Raw genomic sequence first — 20,338 nt, forward strand, 5'->3', positions numbered from 1 at the left:
TGTTTTTCTGTTCCTTAGTAAAAACAAACAAAACAAAATGTTCCTGAATCATTTTATACAGCTTTTTATGCCACTTTGTTATAACGTGAGCGAGAAAAATATACACCAACAGCTATTGATTGACCATGCGTCATTGTGATGAGTTAAACGTGCATACTTGTTTAAGAATCAACACATGAGATGTTCATCAAGTATGTCGATTGGAAACGTCATCCAATAAGTGAAGTCAGTTGAAGGACATGTAGGTGTTCCAGCCAAAAAAAGAGGTTCCTACAGGTAAGTTACCTGTACCATCCCAATCCTCCAAAGCTGATTGGTGTCGACAATAGGACCTCGGTTGGAGATGGGGAATATATCAGCATGTTAGCATTCTGTTGTTAGAATCAGCACTGTTGTGGCGTAAATGTAGTTTCTTGTTAAAATCAGTTAAATACATATTTTTCATTTATATGAAACAACTGTTATGCCAAAATGTATTTGTTAATTCATTCAGACTGCATCAAATACCTGAAAATTGACTGAAGTGAAAAGATTGATGTGGTTTCAAATTGTTTGCAATAGTTCAATTTCCAATGCTGATGTTTCACTGTTTGGAGGAGCCAAACCGAGACACAAATGATAGCAATGATTAATCCTTGTAGGAATATCAATAGCTAAATAAATGTAAAATAAGGTAATACCTGTCAGTACCAACAGCATAAAATGTATATACTTCATTAACTGATTTATGGTTTTACATCATTAATACCAAGGCACTTTGATGAAACGAACTGATTCACTTGTAAACAGTCTGCCGGTCTTCCTCCAACCCCTCCTCTCCATAAGAAGAGGAGGGGTTGGTGGGCAGGGATAAACTCTGCAGACTATTGACACTGTGTACACGGGGACTCAGCAGCTGGTTCTGGAGACGAGTGAGTTACCAGAAGAGCTGATCGGAGACTATAACAAAGGCACAGGAGCTCCTTCACTTCCACACCAGTGGCCGGGAGGACTGTTGGAGATGACTGGAGCGTCGCTTCATGAGCAGCATACCTCAGATCTGGGAAATTCTCCTTCTCCTGAGAGCTTGAAGGTTACCGGGAAAGTTTGATCCAAAGAGGCACAGATATTGGATTTCTGCTTTGGCTGGGAGTTAGGTGAGTGGGAGCTTGAACTGTTGTGACCGGAGAATGCTAATTGATTGATTTAAATAACACTGGGGTCATCCCTTTTACACAAAAAGGTTATTGATGTTAAGTTTGGACTCCTATTGACTTTTAACAGTAATAGCCTAACTTGATTATGTCCAAAAGACATGAAAAAAGATGTATGACAATAAATGATTGTAAATCTTTTAATCATAGCCCAGACAGAACTACTTTCCTGTGCTTGTGGGAAAGTGCTTGTCCTATTTTTAGCGAATGTAAAATATAATATCTTCCTTCCTATTTTTTTTACCCCCTCTCTGTTCCTCTAATAATTGTTGCAGTCTGCATTTACAGAAGGGACAAACATGTTCCTGCAGGTTGTGTCTGCTTTAATTGTGAGTTTTAATGAGTTTATATATCATGGGATGGCAGCATGGGGAGCTTAAATCACTAAACCCTTGAGTCCTAGACAGCAGGCGGACAGCATATTTTTCATTAAACACCATATTCCTGTAGTCAGAATAGGCCTAAAAGCAATACTCTCTTACAAATGATGTTCCAGGCACACCCAGAGAGGATCAGTTGTGGCCTTGTTGGATTAAAAAAAAACAGATTTACAACCAAACTGCAGGATGAAGACTCATCTCCTCTGCTTGGAGTTCCTCCTCTTGGCGAGTCTCATCCTTCTGGCTACTGGGCAGCTGGGGTCAAAGAAGCAAGCGCCCCAGGACCTTGTTGCTGTTACACAAAGACATGGGCTCGTGGAGAGAGATGTGCGGGGCCTGGTGAGGCCCAACATCTCCATGCCCCGCCGCCGGCTGCCGCCCATGTGCACAGGCCCCACGGAAATCCGAGACACGTTCAAGTACATCAACACCGTGGTGTCCTGCCTGGTGTTTATCGTGGGTATCATAGGGAATTCCACTCTGCTGAGAATCATCTATAAGAACAAGTGCATGCGCAACGGGCCGAACATCCTGATCGGCAGCCTGGCATTTGGAGACCTGCTACACATCGTCATCGGCATTCCCATCAATGTATACAAGGTGGGAGATTCCACGTTAAAATGATGTTTTGGGCTTTACGGTGTTTTATTTGTCAATTCAAAACTCAATTTTCAATCAATTTTTGCTGCACTGTTGTCTAAGGTCATATGCTAATATGTTAGCTCAAAATTGGATTTTAAATCTTACTCTCTCACACACACACACACACACACACACACACACACACACACACACACACACACGTCTGCAGACCCACACACACACACTCTTGAAAGGGGGCTTTTTCTAAGTTATTACTTTACTGGATCCTGAGCCTCTGTATCCCGTTATGTCCCTGGCATGTTATTATCTATTTGGCTCAGTGTGTGTGTGTGTGTGTGTGTGTGTGTGTGTGTGTACCAAAGCTTCTGTATATTTGGGTAAGGGGGCAAGTTAAAACAACTGGCTGCTGTTGCATACCAGAGACATGAGAGACATGGGCGGTATGGGGAGACACCAGGTTACATATGATTCCAATTGACACTCACATTTCAGTCCCTCATACGAAGCAGACATGAAAACTTTGAATACCGTACAGCTCTTTCAAAGTTTGGATCTCTATTCACTTTTTGGGTTACCATGTTTTGAATCCAAACAGGGGCTGTTTTCAAAAAAATATCAAAAAAATATAATCTGACTGAGCTCTTGATAATCACAGAATGCGATAAATGAATGTTTAAGGATATCTGGGCAGAACAATGTGGTACCAGAGGAGTTATTTCATGGTTAAAGTCTGTCATCAACTCTTTCTGCCTCGCTCTCTCGCACCAGCTCCTGGCAGAGGACTGGCCTTTTGGAGTGTCTCTGTGCAAGATTGTGCCATTTGTCCAAAAAGCCTCCGTGGGGATCACAGTGCTGAGTCTGTGTGCGTTGAGTATTGACAGGTAATCACTTATCTTTATATTCAGATGTCATGTAACAGTCATAGGGTTACAATCTCAGAAGAAGCTGATCAGATACAGTTGCACTGTGATTGCACAGGTCAAGCTCATTACGTTACGATTTTCAATACTTTAATCATTAGAAGAATAGCATAATATTTTAAAACTACATGTATTATGTTCTTCTTTGGCATGTTTCTTCAGTTTTTCGTCTATTACTTTAACAAATGGTCAGTTGATGGTCATCTGACTGCCCATGTGGGAACTTCCAGGTATCGTGCCGTGGCCTCATGGAACCGTATCAAAGGGATTGGAGTGCCAAAGTGGATGGCAATCGAGATAGCCCTCATCTGGATATTATCCGTCATCCTGGCTGTGCCAGAGGCCATAGCATTCGACATGATCACGATGGACTACAAGGGAGAACACTTGAGGATCTGTTTGCTGCACCCCATGCAACAAAACAACTTCATGAAGGTGGGCTGTGACACACACACACATATAATTACACATATGCGTGTATGTGAGTGTTAGTTGACACAGCTACACGTGCCGTAAACCTGCTCATGCACGCATAACACACACTGACATGTGCAAACACACACAAGGAGACGCAGATGTTGGCTCGCACACTATGAATATATGTGCATGCGTACCATTCTGTGAAAGACCACGGCGATGTCGGGGTCACACAGAGTTTATAGACGGCGAGGCATCGTGAAATAGGAAGAAAACTGAGTTATTGCTCTCTTGGCTGACAGGAAACAATGTGTGTCCAGTGTGTGCGTTCATGTGTCTTCCTTCGACCTTAAAACAACAACTGTTAACCATTGTGGTTCCACGGAAGGACTTTGAGAAATTGATTTTTAAACAAAAGCCAACATGAATTTGAGACACATCTTTGAGCCTCAACCTCCGGGTCAAAGACCGGGGATTGTTCCCTTAAATCTACTTCTGAAAGGTTTCCACTTTAACTGTGAACTCTGTCGTACACATGCGGGAGCATAACTCATCGATGTTCTCCTATTTCCTCTGTGAAGTTTTATAAATCAGCAAAGGACTGGTGGCTGTTTAGTGCATATTTCTGCCTGCCGTTGGTCTGCACTGCTATTTTCTACACCCTGATGACCTGCGAGATGCTGAGGAAGAAGAACGGAGTCCAGATTGCTCTCAGCGACCACCTCAAACAGGTTGGTTCACGTGTCATTTATCCCCTACGCCGTGGTTTCCAGAGTCAAGACACTAATACTTTTGATCAGTGCAAACATAAAAATAACCAAAGGCAGTCTTTTTATGATCGACTCAACACACGGCCTTTCACAAGCCTGTCTAATTGTACCAATAAAAACTACAGTTGGGACCTTTCAGGCAACAACTTTCCAATGAATTCTTCTTTGAGCAACGATTCCCCATGTACCATCTGCTGATACAAATCGGTCACCATACAGTGATTTATGTGCGTCTGTGTGTGTTTAGCGTAGGGAGGTGGCTAAGACCGTGTTCTGTCTGGTTTTGGTCTTCGCTGTGTGTTGGCTGCCCCTCCACCTCAGCCGTATCCTGAAGCTCACCATCTACGATGAGAAAGACCCAAACCGCTGCGAACTGCTGAGGTACGGATGAATAGGACGGAGGACGGAGCGGCCTTGGCGGCCGCAAAGGCTAATGTGTCTCTATGAACCCTTTCAGTTTCTTTTTGGTGTTGGACTACATTGGCATAAACATGGCATCCGTTAACTCCTGCATCAACCCAATCGCCCTCTACGTGGTCAGCCAACGCTTCAAGAACTGTTTCAGGGTACGCTGCAAGTAAACTGTACGCATGCCACTCAAAACTAAATACGCTTCTTTTTGGTGGGTGGGTGGGTGGGGAGGGGAGGGGGGGGGGGGCGCACACATATACGGTTTCTTGCTAATAGTTCAACGAAAGGATTGATACCACTCTAGTTACCACAGAATTAATATAAAGCAGCCGGTTGGCACAGCAAGCCTGGCTCGGACTGAAGGTAACAAAAAAAAAACAGCATTGCTAAAGTATGCTAATTAAAATGTTATATCTTTAAAAAAACTAATCATCAAACAAAACAACTGATCTGACAAAGTAGTAACCGCTGTGTGAGCTAAACAGTGGGGCACGGTCACGTGCACCAACATGCAGTAAAATCACGTGCGGCCAGCGACATGGAGATGGTCCGATGACAATAAATACAGGAGGGGGCAATTCACATTATAACTTCATAGCGGGTAGCGGTTTGCTGCTATAAGGAGGTTCAGAATGTGTAACACGATTCTCTGTCCCTCTTCTAGTCCTGCCTCTGCTGCTGGTGCCTACCGGCGGAGATGCTGATGGACGAGAAGCAGTCGTGCATGAAGCTGAAAGTCACAGAACGGGCCTCCGACCAGAGCAACTCTCGCATGACCAACAAGTCTACTTCGGCCTGAGGAGGGGCTTAAAGTAAGGAAGGAGTCGATGCGACAGCAACAACTGAATGTTGAAGTGGTGGGAGACTGAATGACGACATCCACAGCATCATATCGAGTTTGCATCAAATTTTAGCACAGACTTTTTGTTAATCAATGATTACTCCCTCCTTTCTTAAACTATATTTATACTGGAACACCATGCACTCCCCCTGCCCTGAGGGGAAAAGAGCAGCAGTGGACAAAAAAAACCCCCCATTTTTGGATAACGAGTGAGACGTGTGTGAGGCAACCAAACTGCCGTCCAAAACACCAAAATATTGACAACCAGGCCGGGGCAGAGTTCAAAATAGCGGGTCAAAGGTCGATTAGCAACGATCACTCATTGGGCTCTCCGTCCGGTGTTTACTTTGACACTATGAATATCGCAATACGTTGTGCATTACATTGAAGTGAGACGCTGTGACACCAAAACCTGCAGCGGCTTTGGAAGACATTAAACAGTGAATCCAAAGAGCTCATTTGACATTTGGTCACCGCCATTTTATGATGTATTTTCTTGCATATATGTATGCATTTTGCATGTGTTATCCCTTCTTACTTCAGTGCTGTAAGATGAGAGTCCATAACAAGAAATGCTGAAATGCTCCTTCAGTTGTCATGGCTGATAGGTCTCAGAGAAAGACTGTGCCAAGTTGAGCACAGAATGAATCTTATTACTTTTTTGTTGAGTAAACTTTTACAATAAAGTTACTGCCCATGTGGACTCATTTTGTATTATTACAAATACAGACTTTAACAGTATTGGTAATGTAAATTACCAGACAAGTTACCATTATAAGTGCCTTTCATTGTATAGTCATTAAACAATTGCTGTTTTCAGACATTTTGAATCGCAGCACTTAAGCATACGTTTTCTGACACACAGTCATAATCACTTGTGACTGTGAATGTTCTAGCATTTCCTGTTGTGTGGGTCTTTGGTTTAAGTGTGACAGCATGCTGCATCATGTGATGGTGAACGCTGAAACAGAACATTACTGTGATCTCTCTAACTTCTTCACTTTAAAACACACACACACACACACACACTCATTTTGGACCTGGGAATGTTCCTGCGGGCTGAACCAGTATCACGCATGTCACGTTAGCTGTCAAAGGAGCTCTCTGTCCTGTGATCTCTCACTAACCCTCTTTACTTGTGTCTTCATCTCATATCCTTGCCTTCACTCCCTCTTCTTTTTCTGCCTGTTTCTGGGGGGAGTGGGGGTCCCCACTGCTCTCCCCTTGATTCTCTCTCCTTTATGGCTGAATTCCTGTCTCCCCTCCTCCCACCTGCTCTGCTGAAAATTAAATCCAACCCAGTGCTGTAGCCTCAAGTGAAAGGAATTACATTTAGTACATTCCTCACTAAATCATCTACTTTTCTACTCCCAGCTGGGTTAAACTGAGGTGGATACTGACATTGGCCTTCTACTGATGGGATTGATTTTTCTTTAGATCTCTGCTACAAAAAGAAGAAGTTGCACAAAGTTGCAAATAAGTTAAATGTGGTTCAGTGAGCGACTTACCAAACAGTCTGCAAATCAAATTGTATTCAGCTCATAATCAATTTAGAGCCTCCTTTCCTCCAAAATTGTTGCGTTTGAAAATGATGTATTGGCCCAGTTAATGTTGATTTAGTAAGCTGTGACAACAGTTGTGATCTATGACAGGGTTCAAGACAACACGATGGATGAACCCTTTTTGGAAATGAGCTAATTTGTTTTACACCGGAGAAGTGCATGAGACTATTCATACCACTCAATAACCCACTCAGTGACAATAAATGCACTACCGTAAGCAGCTGGTTAGCCTATAATCTGGTTTAAACCAGTTGACTTTGTACAGAAACCAGCAGGTTGTAGTTTTACGAGGGGTTATGAGACCATTTCTTGGACGAGCACAGTAGCTCTCTGTGCTAAGCTTAGCTAACCGTCGGCGGATACTGCCGTTCATATCAATGAAAAGATTCAGGCTGTGCAAACACTTTTATTTGCTACAGCTTTCATTATTCAGATTGCCTTTTTAGCAATAAAATAAACTAGATAGAACATGTTCCTTTGAAAGCTTTAGTAGTGATTGGAGGCTAATTTTGGGAGCTTTGAAAAAGGCCGGGCTAATTGTAAAGACAGCACTCTTTATGCAAAGCTATTAATCTAGCATACAGACATGAAAGTGGTATTGATCTTCCCTCTGAGTGAACCATAACTTTGGAGGTAGAGTGCGGCCCTTTTTAAATTTGTATCCAAGACTTCCCACAATTAAAGCAGGTAAACTCTGCACAGTTCAGCAAGAACTAATATAATGATTTAGTAGTATATTGAAAAGAGTTCCTTTCACTTGCTTTAAGCGACAAGAAAGCAGCAGATGCCGAAAGGTTAAATAGAAGGCACATCATTTAGCCATAAAACCTACTGTAAACCTTTGATAGACTCTGCTGTGAGCTTCTCTCACCTCAAAACACACAATGTGGACTTCTCTTTCTTAGCTGCTTTGCACATCGGGACTGCGTGTCCTTCTCGGTACATAGCCTACAGACAGACACACACGGGCACCACATTTGGACACGACAAATACACAAACAGACCGCATACCAGTACACACAGTTTGTTTTCTCCTCCCTGCAGTTTTGGAGGCCTGACCCACGGAGCTGGGACATGGCAGCGCTGAGGGGTTGATGTTATCGGAGTGTGAGGGGTTGGGGTGGAAAAAGACCTGGTTTGGCCCCTCGTAGCTCACTCTTTATCCAAGCATTCTTTAAATGTTTTTCCACCCCAACAATCCACCATTTAGCATATTTACACAGCATGTTCGGCAGACAATGCTAGCCAAGCGCATTCAAAAACAATTATCAGGGGTGGACATGATGTTTGACTTAGCATTCAAATATTTGACCGCCAGCTCTGGCGGCTTTTTTTAACCTTCTGGGGCTCATAGAATAATCCTGCACTGCAGACATAGGTATGCAAACATATATAGCTTCATCTGGTAGCTCGATAAAGCTCTCTCTCCTTCATTTCTACCTCAGCTGAATGCTTCTCACATGAATACTTTCAAAGACCTTGCACAGTTACTGATGTGTAAAAACTGCTGGCTTCCATAGAATATTTATGCAAGATTGATAGCACAGGGAGGCGAGCTTCCAGTAGGGCTAAACTAACCTCTGATATTTGGAATTGGGAAACACTACAATATGTGTGTGTTGGTGTATGTGAGTAGTTCAGCCAGGGAAATGCTTCTTGGGAAACTCAGCCACAAAACAAAGAGGTATGTGAGCTGGAGTCTCTGCATCAGTGCATGAGTGAGTGAGGGTTATCAATGCGGCCCACGTGTGAACGGAGTGAGATTCGTCTGATTTGAGGAGCTGTTTTTGGTCAGACGTCATTGATTTCACACCTCAAAGGTTTGATAAATGACACAAAAACACTACTCGTCTCTCACGGATTTTGGAAATGTTCCACTTGAACACTTGCGCACACACAGACACACACACAGCAGCAGAAGGTGAGCAGACGCGGGGAGCAGAAGGAATTCATCAAACTGACGTACCATGGACCTGCAGCGCTGCTCTCATCCACCTCTCCCCCAGTCCTACACTGTTAGCGTCCCTCCCTCGTACTGCTCATCTGACAATGTGGTGACGAGGACAGAGACAGCAATACAAACGGGACAGTGGGCATCACGTAGCTTATATCAAATAAATATGCAGATGTTCCCAGCTGATCAGTGAGTTCGTATCAAAGCCGTATCCTGTTATGCAGACACTTAGTATGAGTATAACAACCTAAAATTTACATTTCAAAAACTGAGACTAGACATTTTAGCAGTCTTGCATATCAAATGAGTCGATCGAGTAGGGTGATGTTTCCTTAACGTTCGTCTTTAACGTTTTCCTGTTAGTTCAACAGTGTTGAGTTAGTACAACTCCTAAGTATACATTCCATCATTTTAATGGAACTTCTAAGAGAACAACAACAATTAAGATTAAAAAGCCACTTTGTAGCATTAAGGACGATCGACTAGGCGAAATGGAATATCATTTTATTCATATCATTAATCATTTTGTAGCTGATCACCTGAAAATAAGAGTAGAGTTTCCTTAAGATGAGCACTTGGCATTCACTGAAGGCTGTGTCTTGCACCGCCATCTTTCTACAGTAGCCATGAAGGAACAAACCAAACAGCGGCACTTGGGCCATCCGTTGTTCATCCACAGGTAAGGCGCACGGGAGAAGTGTTAGCGGGTTGCAATTTGCAACCTCTCCGCTAGATGTCTCTAAAACCTGCACATTAATACTTTCATTAATCCAAAAACAAAAGATCTGTCATCATCCAGTATGTTAGGTTAAAGTGCACCTTGTGGGACCATGTTTCACAATAGAAAAATGGGGTTTCGAGGCAAGTAATTCTGTTGCAATCAACGTTTTAACAAAGTTAGAAAAATATCTCTTTGCTTACACCCCGTAATTTAATTCTTCATCATTTCAGCTAAATGCAATAGTAATTTGGGGTTTAATTTTATTACTTGCATAATAGAGTAGATTCCGAGTAACTACCCCCCTCCGTCCCGCTCGCACATATTGTAATAATAAAAACCCTGCCCTCTGTTACTTTATGAAAGTTTTATGGGAGTTGTTCTGTTCTTAAGCCAAAGCAGCACATTCTTCAAGCTGGCTGCAGTTTCAGATGTGGATGAAAGAATGTACAAAAATAAATGGAAGGTAAACTTGATTTATTCTGCCTTGACAGTCCACATCTCACCAGATGGACACATAGATCTGATTAAAGGTAGAATAATATTTTACACTTGCACAAATAGCAGGTGGAATCACACTATCCCTCTATATATTTGTGAATGTATACCGGCAAAGTACTGGAAGCTAGTTTCTGCTGCGAGTTATGCAACAGACACATCGAATCAGGCTACAGAGCTCCCTGAGTGACACTTTAAGGTGGTCTGCTATTAACCTGTAGTGAAACTATAATGTGACTATAGACCATTTGCTTTAAAAATGTATTCTGAAATTCTAAAGAAGTCGTAAATTAGATTTTCAATGGCTTAATTTTTTTATTCTACATAAGGATGTCCTGATCCTCTGGTCTGTGTAAATATAATAATATATGAGTAATTACACAATTGAATGTACATTTTCCTTCAATACAGTTTGCATGCAGTAATTATTATTGTCTGTTTAAAAGTTATCATTTATAGACTGTGTATATCATACATATTGTATCAATTCAATGTGTTTTTTTAATGTATTATCACATCTATACATTTATTGAATGAATGTTCATTTACGTTGACCAGAACTGCTCTTATTTAGAAGTCAGATCTTACACGCTACTACACCGATGCCTAATATATACGAGCATGGCAAAATAATATGCGAGCTGACTTTTTGAAGTGGAGGCTGACTGCAGTAAAATACCATCGGGCCAGTAGTGCACTGTCCCTTTAAGGGTGTTGGCGCACATTATTGCCACCAGGGAGCATCAGGGAATGGATAAAAACATGTATTTTTTGCTTCATGCGCCTACCTTCCTGTGTGTCTGCCCGCAAGTATATTTGAATCTTTTTGTACATCATTTTTGTCTCTACTTTCGAGCTTCTTTTAACTGTACCAGGTGTAAAACTGTAGTTCATAAATGGTATTAATCCTCCATGTTAATTTTAAGCGAACATACAAGTTTATGATACGTGGTGAGATCATTACACACTTCGATTGCATGTTTACAAACCAACTGGGCTGTTTGCACATAGATTGCAGGTCTCTGCTGCTTTACCTTGCAAATACACCCATGTTTACATTTGCTCCACACTGACAATGGTCACTATGGGTTACCTTGACTCACAACACAGGTAACCAATCAGAACTCACAGTGGGGGCAGTTCTCTGGAAAAAAGAGGAAGCAATAACTGGCAAGGTCTGAAGGGAAGAAGAAGAAGAAAATCAACACGATCCACACTGATCAAAAGCCTCTGTGGCTTTTTCATTGGTGTCTGGGAATTAATAAGAGGAAACTGATCAGAGGTCCGTAAGCAGATGAAGGTTCGGTTTGCCAAAAAGGATGAGAACCACTTCCGTTCTTCTTCTGGATCCTCCAGGCAGCTGCAGCTCTGCCACATACAGACACAAACTATAAACACAAGGTAAGCCTCTGCTTCTTGTTCCACAGAAACAGGCCCGCTGCTCTGTAGAATGACGAGCTCTCAATAGAGCATGATTAGCAGGGCCCGTAGCTCTTCGGACGACTTTTTGTTGCAAGACATGTGCTGGAGGGAAAGGGAAGGGAAAGTGAAAGTATTTTCCAGAGGGCGCGTGGGAGATTCAAAATTCTTGACGCACTTTCAAAAACACTGCCACAGATTTATAGTAGAACGTTAGTGTTTTACGGGTTTACTTTGAGTGAAAAATAAACCGTGAGACCACCAGCAAAGCTCTTTAAAAAAAAAGTTTTGATGGGTCCGCCATTCCATGTATTCTCAATATCCTCTTCCACGCACGCACGCACGCACGCACGCACGCACACGCACACACACACACACACAATGTTCCACTGTGTTCAGTTAACAAGGGCCGGTTACTGCGAGCATCAAGAAAGGCTTATCAGCTGCTCCCTCGCCATATACTGTTATCAGCCTGGCCTAGTTCACACACACACATATGCACTCGCTGCCCCTTTCTGTCAAACACACACACACTCTTCTATCTCTGGCTCTCTCTCAAACACACAAACACACTCAACACACACAGACACATAACTGGGGAATGAATGTTATGGAGGCTTATCAGTGTCCTTAGGGGCCTGGCAACCACTTCACAGACTCAGATCCTTATGCCGAGGCCACAGAGACAAACCTATGTGAGCAGAGAGCACTGATGAAGAAAAGCTCTGATGTTAGTGAGTGCTGTAAGGAATCAGCAGGCTGCAGGACACGCCCAACAATGAACACACATATACAGTATATGTACATATATATACAGTATATATACAGTATACACACATATATACTTTTCATTGGTACTGTATATATACACATTTTGTCACCGATAGTGACAAAAATCCAGCAGCACGCAATACTGCACCCTAAGGAGAGTAGCGGGTAGTTAATTATGTTCAACCTGAAATGCAATACTATAGATAGTCAGTGTAAGCACATGGGGAAAATAATCTGTCAGTGGTAGTTTATTTGTAAACATGTGATTTAAATTAAATATGTCCTCCTATGCTGCAACTACTTTTATTCTAAGAAAATCACATATTCTGTGCTACTTCAGTCAGTGCAGATGTTAAAGACTGTAAATATTCAAATTTAATAAGAAATGAAACAATCAATCAACTATGAAAGTGCTTACAGATGCAGATCAATGTTTGGTGTTAACTTTAAATCAAGCTTTGCATAATGCAAAGAACATTACTCTAAAAGAGGACTGTTTCTCCTCATTAACTTGAAGCTAACCCCCGTTTCCCTCGTGTCCTGCGTAAATGATTGAGCACCAAACACATCAGAGGAAGCCAAAATTGAGAAGGCCACTGCGGGCAGATGATGTTGGCAGCGGTTTGGCACAGGAATTCAGGAAGCGGTGCCTCCTAACTGAGCCGTGCTTCCTGTGTGATAACTGATCCAAACATGTTGTGTCTCTATCACACACACACGCACACACACACATGCACACACACACTCAGAAACCATGAGCGTAGAAAGACCGTTTCAACTATTCTGAGGATTAATGAAGTAAGAAATGTAGGACCTCACTGATGTGTATTACCTTGGACACCATTTGCTCACAGTTGAAGACAAGGGCAGGTGTGCCAACAGTGTTCCCAGCTTGAGTTTGACATTGGTGAGTGGGAAGCTGCTGTGCAGCAGCTACAGGAAAGACAGAATTTATTCACAATGGTTAACTTTAACATAAGAAATGAAGGACGTAGGAGCAGGGATGTGCAAGTGACTGGGGCGGTGCAACTAAAAGGAATGAACATGGGCAGAGACATGGGAGGAAGTGACGGGGGCAGACGACCGGGGGAGTAGAGAAGAGAAGTTGGTTTAGTTGTGTTCTGAATGTCCCCTTCACAGTCATGTTGTAAAGAATGTGCCCGCAACGCCCCCGAAACCTTGAGCGATGAGCAAAGACATGACGTTTTAAGTTCAACACCAGCAGCCTCCCACCACCCGTATTACCACACATGCGTGCACACACACACACGCCTGTGCACACACATTGCAGTGCAAACACTTCCTTCCTGTTGCTGGTTTAGCCTCTTTTAGGAGTAAGATAAGAGCAAAAACACAAGATGTATGAAAGAGGGAAGCAAACTGCAGTTTTTCTCTATTCTCAGAGGCAACATGTCTTTATTTCATTTTAAAAGTCTGACTAGTTGTATCACCCGACATTCACCACAGGTGCGGTGCGCTCGCTTTGTGTTAACATATTTGCTGCCATTTCTGTTTGTATCTGGCAGGTTCAGTCAGACCACAGGACAGTTTGCAGCAGCCCCCCCCCCCCCACCACCACTTCCTCATCGAGAGCGAAAGCGCGTTTCCTGTGACGCCTCTGTCTCTCTGGTCAGTTGGTTTACTCACGTCACTCTTGCACTGTTGAATTGTGCTGCATAGAAAGAGACCGGCCTCATCATATGCTGGGGACCCTGGATCGTTCAGGACACAGAAACACACCGGACCTCAACTAACAGACTTCAGAGGAAAGCTGCGATGCCGTTTTCACCCAGTTAAGGTTGTGTGGGGGATTGAGATTGTCAGCCATGCTGCAGCAGTCAGACCTCATTTTTGACTTTGCCAGTGACCATGTCAATATGTCACAGGTGAGTAAATGTTAAGGAGTAACGTATTTCTTTGTACGTGTTCATTGAATCCGGTTTGAAATAATCTCATTTTGTTTGGCTGCAGTTGGGCAGTTACTCAGATTACCCTTCAGTGATTGTGGAGCAGCTGCCCCATTCACACCTGCTCTCATATGGAGGTCTGACGTATGAACAGTCGCAGACGGACCATCACCAGCCGCTGCTCAAAGGTCAGTGAACACAACGCGCACCAGCTATCTTCACCGGTCACATGTACATTCAATGATTGAAACTCACCTGTCGTGCAAGAGGTCAACCAAATGGGTATTAAACTGTGCCTGCTTCGTTATGTGACGGATTTTTATCTTCTACAAAGTCTCATAATAACCATATAAAACAGAGCCCGGGACTGCACATGCGCAGTCGGGGACCGTCGTCGCACATGGCCCACCCTCCGCAAACATCAGGAAGTGAAACAAAACATTACTGGGCTGCTTGTCCCAATGAAAGACCGTTAATGAATCATATTAGGATGTAGCTGTGCTCAATTCGGGCTACAGCACACGTGCTATGGCTTGTTCCTCGCTGATGCTGGGGATTAAAAGTAAGTTCTGTCACTGTATCTGGTTGTTTTTTCCCGACTTTGTGGTCGAGCGAGCGGGTGAAGTTGGGAAAGGCGAGGCTCGGTTAACTTATTAGCTAACGGCAACTGACAACGCTCGAGCACAATTATGATCAGCTGACCTCGGATTTACAGCCGTGTTGTGTTGAAAACTTGCCCGCCTTGTTCCTTTAAACAGACTATCACTTTTCAGGGGTTGCTCGCTGGTTTTCTGGGCGGCGGAGCGCGTTGAACAGCGACACACAGCTGTTAGCTAGCAGATGTTTTGTAGCTCCCCGCTTCTCAGCCGGCTCACGTCACTTAAATAAATGCGCACAGAAACAAATAGTCCTTTTGAAAATACTGCGTCTTAGGGACATCCACGTGTCTAGGGTTAGGTTGAAGGATGAGTCCATGGCTTTACAAAGACTCTGATATTAGTAATGGGCCGTTACCTATCTGAAGTTAAAAGCAACAGTTATTTGCGTGAAGTAAAATAGTAACGTGAATAGTTAATCAGCGTCCTGGTTGATCATCCGTTTGGGTCATACATTCAAACATTAATAGATACTGGATCAGTTAGTCTTTAATGGATTAATATATGCAGCCACAGATGCATCTCAACCAAAATGTTTGTGAAGTGCGATTTTAACAATTACAGAAAATCTTCTTAAGGGTTACAATGAAGCCTGAGCCTTAGAGGCAGGCTTTTAAGTGGGCCTACTCAGCAAATTAAATACCCAATATTGGTTAGGCCAATCTAGTAAATGCATTACTAGATGAATGTGTGGAATTTGGCTGATGTCCTCTGCCCTCTCACTTTTTATTTCCCTCTAACTAACTGCCGTCCTCCTGCTAAAATAAATGTTTTTGTGTGTTACTCTCTTCTCTGTTGTCTGCAGTGGAGCAATGTGAAAGTGGAGAGGAGGAGACCATGGAGACGCTTGTTGCTGCCGACTCTCTCCTTAACATGGACTGCCCTGATACCCTCTCCCTGGAGCACTACTGTAAGCACAAACACACAAGTTAACGCTGCTTACATGCACACCAAAAGAGTGAAGAAGATGCCCCGATCAAACCTCACCGCTGCTTTCTCTTGCAGGACATGTCTGACTGTGAGAATATCGGTTATTTTTAGAAACGGTGGTCACAGTGCTGTTCTCTCTCATTAAATCTGTTTATGGCTACCCCCCTGCCCCCTCTCCCGCAGCAGCCCAGACCTTCTTACCATCACTGAGTGATGTCATCACGACTCCTGTTACCCAGGTGACCGTGTTAGCGGATCGGATGGTGGGAGCCTTTGACGAGCCACAATGGCCCTCGTTGCACACAAACAAGCCTGCGGCACAGCTGCAGTCCAAAAAGAGAGGTCTGTTACCTTCTGGGTTATTACCTTATTATAATACTTAATTACTTTGGGTTACTAGCAAATTGTCTGCTTTTATCTTTGTTAGTGCTACCAGTAAACCGTAGCACTAACAAATGGTAGCACTTAAATTGTACTTATAATGGCACTTTTCTGTTTTGACACTGCTTATTTGATGAAAAATGTACTTGTTCTCCTGAGTTTGTATCTCTATGTGGAAATGCACTTATTGTACGTCGCTTTGGATAAAAGCATCAGCTAAATGACATGTAATGTAATGTAATGTATCTTTGGATATTCAGGGAGAAAAGTTCGACATAGAAGAGCGGAGTCTCCCACACCGGACATTATAGTGAAGAAGGACAAATACAACAAAGGTAATGTGACAGACAACATACACAACATAAGTGCATGGGTCAAACGTGAATGTGTTGGTATCATGTCTGAAAAAAAATGTTTTTGTTTCTTTGGTTGGATTTGAAATGTCAAGAATTTTTTTTCCGATGCCTTCATGTATTGTTACAGTCCTGCAGATGACCTAAAGCAACCAGGTTCAAAGTATTACTTCATTAACAAGGTTGCAACATAAATGAGTTATGCTAACGGTTACTTACACGATCTGCGCTTCTCGGTCATGATGGTTAGTTCTCGTGAACGGCCGAAGGATACGTCAGTATTAAAATAATAAATATAAGGAATTGTGGGACGGATTTATCTCCTTTTCTTTCGTAAAGGATGGTCCAGTGGTTCCTATGCTAAAGGAGCTAAATAGGGAAGCTTTGAAGCTCCATTCCTTAGGATTAGAAAATATAAACCGCTCTTATCATGGCAACCTGGAGGTATCGAGGAACACTAACTCTGTGTTATTTCACTTAGTTAAGAACCTTCCTAAGCAATTTGACAATTTTTAATTTTTTTACTCCCTCATGTTTCCTGTGTTTGTGCTTCAGGAGGAAACACACTGTACCTGTGGCAGTTCCTGATGGAGTTGCTGCAGGACCGACAGGTGTGCCCCCGCTACATTAAGTGGACCAATCCTCACGCAGGAATCTTCAAGTTGGTCAACTCCAAAGCAGTGGCCAGACTCTGGGGCAAACACAAGAACAAGCCGGACATGAACTATGAGACGATGGGCAGAGCGCTGAGGTAAACTGTCAAAAGACGGCCATGGCGATGAACAAATCTAATCGTAATCATTATATGGTCTGTACTTATATGCGTGAAGTCTTGTGTTTTGTTCATCCCCAACCTTTGTGTTCATGTAGGTACTACTACCAAAGAGGCATCCTAAATAAAGTTGAAGGCCAGCGTCTTGTCTACCAGTTCACCTCGCTGCCCAAAGATATGATTTATATCACAGATGGCGATGGCATCAAAGTGGAAGACGACGACGATCACGACGACATAAGCGGCAACGATGAGGCCGCGAGTGATGACTCGGATGCCAGCACCGTACCGTCTAGTGAACAGTCAATTGAGGAGGAAGACGACTCGCCCCCTCCGCAGAAAAAAACGCCCGTGTGCTCATTTCGAGGCCCCGCCTCTCGGCGGGCCAAGTCGGCAACGCGGCCCGCAGGCCAGCGCAAGACCGTCCTGAGGCCCGCCAGCGCCAGCTTGATCCAGGAGCAGCACTTGCCTATTGTGTCCGCGGAGATGCTACGGACCCTGCAGAACCTGCCAAAAGTCCAATCCCTGCAGGGGCCACGCCTCGGCCACGCCTCGGTCTTCAAAACGGCCCAGCTGCTGGGGAGTCTGTGCGAGCGGCAGGCCGCCGCGGAGACGGCTTTGGACGGCGAGTGTGCTCACGAGACGCCCAATGGAAAGTCGCACCCAGGACCCAAAAGTTCCAGAATGGAGGCTCCACAGCTGGTGCCCTTTACTAGCTTTCATCAGTAAAAAACAAATAAAAAGCCATCGCGTCCCTCCCCCCCGCCGCCAGAAACACACACACACATACACACTCACTCCACTGACTGAGGACCAGCTACAGAGCTGCGCCAATGTCTGCACACATGGGTATTGGTCTAGGATTGTTTTTGTATTTTAGATTATATTATGATATTGTATAACTAAAGCAATTCGAGATCACTGCTTCCTCTCGGAGTTGGCAGCCAACCCACAACATCTAGCAGTTTTCTTTCTAGAGCTTCTAAAGCTCATGTGCTTTGGCTCAGCCTTCTGTCATGCTCTCCAGCGTTTGACCACGCACGACACCAAAGACAGACATGCACTGGAATCTACAACCTCTCTGCACCTTTTGCAGATACACCCTCTGCTTGCACTTCACCTCCCGCTGTCACGGAGCAAATTGTCCGATAAGTACACTGTGCCTTCTTTCTCTGCCTTAACTCTTGCTCTTTGTCACTTTTTATTGTTTTTTTGTATCACATGCTGAATCATTCCTCTTGCTCTTTGTCACTCTTTATTGTTGTTGTTTTTTCTATCACATGCTGAATCATTCCTCTTGCTCTTTGTCACTCTTTATTGTTGTTGTTTTTTCTATCACATGCTGAATCATTCCTTTGCCTTGAAAATGGCTATGCACTAATGTTTAAGCCTGCTGTATGTTTCTGCTCTTAAGTGCCTGACAATCCCAGTCCCTCCTGTCCTTGCTTCTTGTACTCCTGATAATCATGAGGTTCTTGAGGGAAAACATTCCATGTTATTGTTATTTTCTAAGATTACTGAATTATGTTTGTATTGTGAAATGTTGAAAATAAGGGATCACTGTTATTTCTAGAGTAGCAATTGAGCACTGCGGCTGCCTGTAGTTAATTGTATCTACTCAGTGGACTTTCCTTTTGCTGACAATCACCAGTGAAATTGCCTTTTATTTAGCTGCATTGCCTTCTGTAAAGTCCTATTGCTACTATTTAGCTTTTCTAGTATTCATACTTTCTCCTTAGTTATTGCATGTCTCTGTACACAAATTCATATATGGACCTCTAAAGCCATAATATCTTTATGTATTGTGTGTTATATACTGTATGTCTGTGCACTGCTTGACTTTGTGCCTTGTTGCCATTTTCTCCCTCAGGTTGGTACAAAAAATAGTTTTACTGCACAGACAATATTATACTCTATGCAAGAGTAAAACAGCTGGCCCTTATGTAATGCAGTAATGCTAAATTGAGTGTTTTCCCTTCAGTTGTTTTGAGTTAAACCTCACTCTAAATGAAAAATGTAGCTTTTAAGATTCAAGTGAACTTATGTGAGGCTGTATTTGCTTTCTCTCCAGGGAACCGTATGCAAAACTGTTTTCACTTTATTGCTAATTAAGACATTTACTTGGAATCCCCTTGCTTAGCCTCATCTGGAGATCTTTTGATACTGTAAGTTTCACTGATGTTATATAAGCTTGTTGCAGAGAGAGACGGAGTTTGTGTTGCCTTACTTTGGTGTGTTTGCTTTCATGCAGTCCAGATGTATTGAAAAGATAATGGTCTATTATATAAAATAAACTTAATTTTGTTATTGTCAGTGGGAAATTCCTTGTGTACTAATTTACTCACCTGCTTATACTACTGTAGTACTGCGCATAAGCATACATTTGAGGTATTTGGATGCTACTATGTACTTCACTGCAGTTAATAGGAAAATATTGTACTTTATACTATATGTAATTTACCTCACAGGTTTATGTATTAGTTACGCTGACAATACCAATGTTTATTAGTACATAATATATGAATCTCAAAGGAAATAGATATTTTGCAATTCTGCATCATGATTACTTTCACGCTTTACTTGTAAGTATATTTTTACGCTCTTCTTTTGTAATTTTTCAATGGTATGTAAGTACTTGTAAGTTGATTGCAGGACTATTGAGTTTTTTTCTACACAAAGTTATTGGTACCTATATTTAAGTAAATGAGCTAAAGGCTTCTTTCAATACTTATAATTACAACCGCTACAGTAACTAGATACTTTTACATAATATTACGTTTGTTATTGAAACAATTGTTTCATAAAATCTCAAATTAGCCCCCTCTTCCACAGTCTTCTTTGAAATGCTCAAATAGTGTAATAAAGCTTATATTTTAATATAG

The 20,338-nt window shown here is 42.7% G+C and overlaps 2 protein-coding genes across 8 annotated transcripts; both read left to right on the top strand.

The window, feature by feature from the left end:
• Positions 1 to 868: 868 nt before the first annotated feature.
• On the top strand, positions 869 to 6,238 carry ednrba (endothelin receptor Ba). 3 transcript variants are annotated; one of them, XM_037458287.2, is made up of 8 exons: positions 869 to 1,136; positions 1,690 to 2,173; positions 2,945 to 3,057; positions 3,327 to 3,531; positions 4,095 to 4,244; positions 4,531 to 4,664; positions 4,741 to 4,849; positions 5,359 to 6,238. In XM_037458287.2, the coding sequence occupies exons 2-8, from the start codon at positions 1,760 to 1,762 to the stop codon at positions 5,491 to 5,493; spliced, it is 1,260 nt and encodes a 419-aa protein (XP_037314184.1). In that variant the 5' UTR covers positions 869 to 1,136; positions 1,690 to 1,759; the 3' UTR covers positions 5,494 to 6,238. The 3 variants fall into 3 exon arrangements, with proteins under 3 accessions (XP_037314184.1, XP_037314185.1, XP_037314186.1); XM_037458288.2 differs by having other exon boundaries at positions 1,740 to 2,173; XM_037458289.2 differs by having other exon boundaries at positions 1,759 to 2,173.
• Positions 6,239 to 11,196: 4,958 nt separating this feature from the next.
• LOC119209180 (ETS-related transcription factor Elf-1-like) lies at positions 11,197 to 19,769 on the top strand. 5 transcript variants are annotated; one of them, XM_037458279.2, is made up of 8 exons: positions 11,197 to 11,668; positions 13,984 to 14,343; positions 14,429 to 14,552; positions 15,826 to 15,930; positions 16,134 to 16,292; positions 16,592 to 16,666; positions 17,240 to 17,435; positions 17,555 to 19,769. In XM_037458279.2, exons 2-8 carry the CDS (start codon positions 14,284 to 14,286, stop codon positions 18,183 to 18,185), a joined length of 1,350 nt encoding a protein of 449 aa, XP_037314176.1. In that variant the 5' UTR covers positions 11,197 to 11,668; positions 13,984 to 14,283; the 3' UTR covers positions 18,186 to 19,769. The 5 variants fall into 5 exon arrangements, with proteins under 5 accessions (XP_037314176.1, XP_037314178.1, XP_037314177.1 ...); XM_037458281.2 differs by having other exon boundaries at positions 16,137 to 16,292; XM_037458280.2 differs by having other exon boundaries at positions 14,138 to 14,343.
• Positions 19,770 to 20,338: the final 569 nt, after the last annotated feature.

The sequence above is a fragment of the Pungitius pungitius genome, chromosome 15 (genome assembly GCF_949316345.1).
Source record: "Pungitius pungitius chromosome 15, fPunPun2.1, whole genome shotgun sequence".
In the NCBI taxonomy this organism is placed as follows: domain Eukaryota; kingdom Metazoa; phylum Chordata; class Actinopteri; order Perciformes; family Gasterosteidae; genus Pungitius; species Pungitius pungitius.